A 2,117-nucleotide genomic window follows, 5' to 3' on the forward strand; every position below is an offset into this window, starting at 1 on the left:
ATTTATTATTTTACATAAGTACACTGTAGTTGGCTTCAGACTTACCAGAAGAGGGCACCAGGTCTCATTGCCAGTGGTTGTGAGCCAGCATGTGGTTGCTGGAATTTGAACTCAGGACCTTTGGAAGAGCAGTCAGTGCTCTTATCCACTGAGCCATCTCACCAACCCCCTCCCAACTTGCTTCTTGGTCATGATGCTTCGTGCAGGAATACAAACCCTGACTAAGACAGCAGGTGTAGACAGAAGAGAGGTCACTTACTTGCCCTAGACCAGCAAGGATGGAGAACGGTATTATAACTGTACATTGACATATGTAACACAGTGGGTTCCTATAACACTTGGGCTACCTAATGGAGAGGATCTGGGCATGACTCTGAGCTTTCAGCACCCCCAATACTTCCCAAGCCCCTTTCTCACCCAGTGATGTCTTGATCGTTTTCTCTAAGAACTTTCCTTGCACAGGTCGACAACGGGCTTTCATATGAATCCGAAGAACTTCATGCTGCTGAATCCAAGCCTGCTTGCGTCCTGACCATCCATTCTCTCTCTTCCAGGTATGTTTGGGGAGGCCCACACCTGCCTCTGGAAGTTCTGGGACTTGTTCTGCGGTCTCGACTCACAGCCAAGGTCTAAGACAGGCCCGGGGAATGCCACCGAGGAGGAGTTAGAGAACACCTGGAAGAAGGTGGTATCCAGCGACAGGTCAACGGCCTTAGAGATTCTGACCAGGAGAATGGCAGCCAGAAAGAGTGAGGAACATGTGGATAGGATGAAAGATTGGCGCGACGAGCCTGAGAGCCTCTTCTGGAAGAGAGTCGTGCAGGCTAGCGCGATCCTTTTGTTCCTGCTTCTCATTGTTGCACACGTCTATTTTGCCTGATGACTTGGGACTTGCTGCCTTTCCCAGCTTGCCTGCCTCATCACGGAGGGATGAAGTGTTTCCTTTAAAATAGAGACCCAACAATATGGGACCAAAGACCTCACCAGTGAACACTGGGTCTCCTGGTATGCCGCAAGCACTAACAGCTGGCACGCATGGACAAGAGACAAAGCCATCCCCATGTTTACAAACTGCGGGTGAGGACATATGCTCCTCTCCGAAGTGCATCCTCCTCTCTAAATTTCTTAGGCAATACAGGCTTTCCTTTTTAAATTTAATGCTGGCTTAAAAAAAGAAATCTATGATATTTTGGGATATATTTTTAAAATCTCCCCACTCAATATAGCTTTGCTGTCTAAGCATCTGGAAGGCATGGCCCAGCTGGCGGATGCCGGTGGCCAAAGTCTTGCTGCAGGCTCTCGCCCACAGGTGTTGAACCAATGCCAACGACAACCACTCAAGCCACCAGGGAGCAACAGCTACCTCCTTGGTGCGAACTTCAGCTGGTTGGGGATGCTCGAAAGGAACTGGTTCTTAAACCACTTACCACCAACTGGCTTCTGTTGCTCTGATTCCCTAGAGGGTAGAGGGAGGGGCCCCTCCTTTGCTATGAGCTCTTCTTTGCCACACCCTGTTTCTTACAATAAGAGAGAGGCCTATGGGTAAGATTCTCTTTAGCCTACCTGTACAGGCATCCTGCACTATGTCTCTCTGGGAATTCCCTAAACGTCTCTTTCTTCTTCTCGGAGCATAATAAATGACCTGTGTCGTTAGCAGAACTTTCAGGTGTCTTGAAGCGACCTGGGGAAGGCCCACTCAGAGCTGTGCAAACCACACTCTCAAGGTATACCTACTGACATACGCAGTCCCTCGTTCCTTCCTCAATTCTTCAGCAGACAGTCCTGAGTGCCAGCTGTGCCCCCCCCAATATGTTGTGCCCTGTTAGAAATGGGTCTGGAGGTCCCAAGAAAATGACCACACCATCTGACAGATTTCCACAAGACACGAGTTTCACTTCTGTAGGTTGCACTGATGTACACCAGCAAACAAGCAAGCAAGCCCACCAAGCAGGGGTCCTGTGCTTCACTCTGATTGGTGAGAACCTGGTCTCCTAGTCTTTATGCAACTGACTAATTCAGAAGAGCAGAGCTGACCAGCTAAGTGTAACTTTTGAGAACAGGACTCTCCCTTGAGCTTTGATTTGTTTTTTTTTTTTAAAGCAGACGTGGGGAGGGAC

At 49.0% G+C, this 2,117-nt stretch overlaps 1 protein-coding gene across 1 annotated transcript in view; it reads left to right on the plus strand.

Annotated features, from left to right (window-relative positions):
* Window positions 1-880, plus strand: part of LOC110326977 (sodium/glucose cotransporter 1-like) — a 51,371-nt gene extending 50,491 nt beyond the window's left edge. The window contains exon 14 of the mRNA XM_021205656.1: window positions 555-880. Coding sequence (XP_021061315.1) covers window positions 555-880 — 326 coding nt within the window. The remainder of the gene's footprint in view (window positions 1-554) is intronic.
* The last annotated feature ends 1,237 nt before the right edge of the window (window positions 881-2,117 follow it).

The sequence above is a fragment of the Mus pahari genome, chromosome 9, assembly GCF_900095145.1.
Source record: "Mus pahari chromosome 9, PAHARI_EIJ_v1.1, whole genome shotgun sequence".
Lineage (NCBI taxonomy): Eukaryota > Metazoa > Chordata > Mammalia > Rodentia > Muridae > Mus > Mus pahari.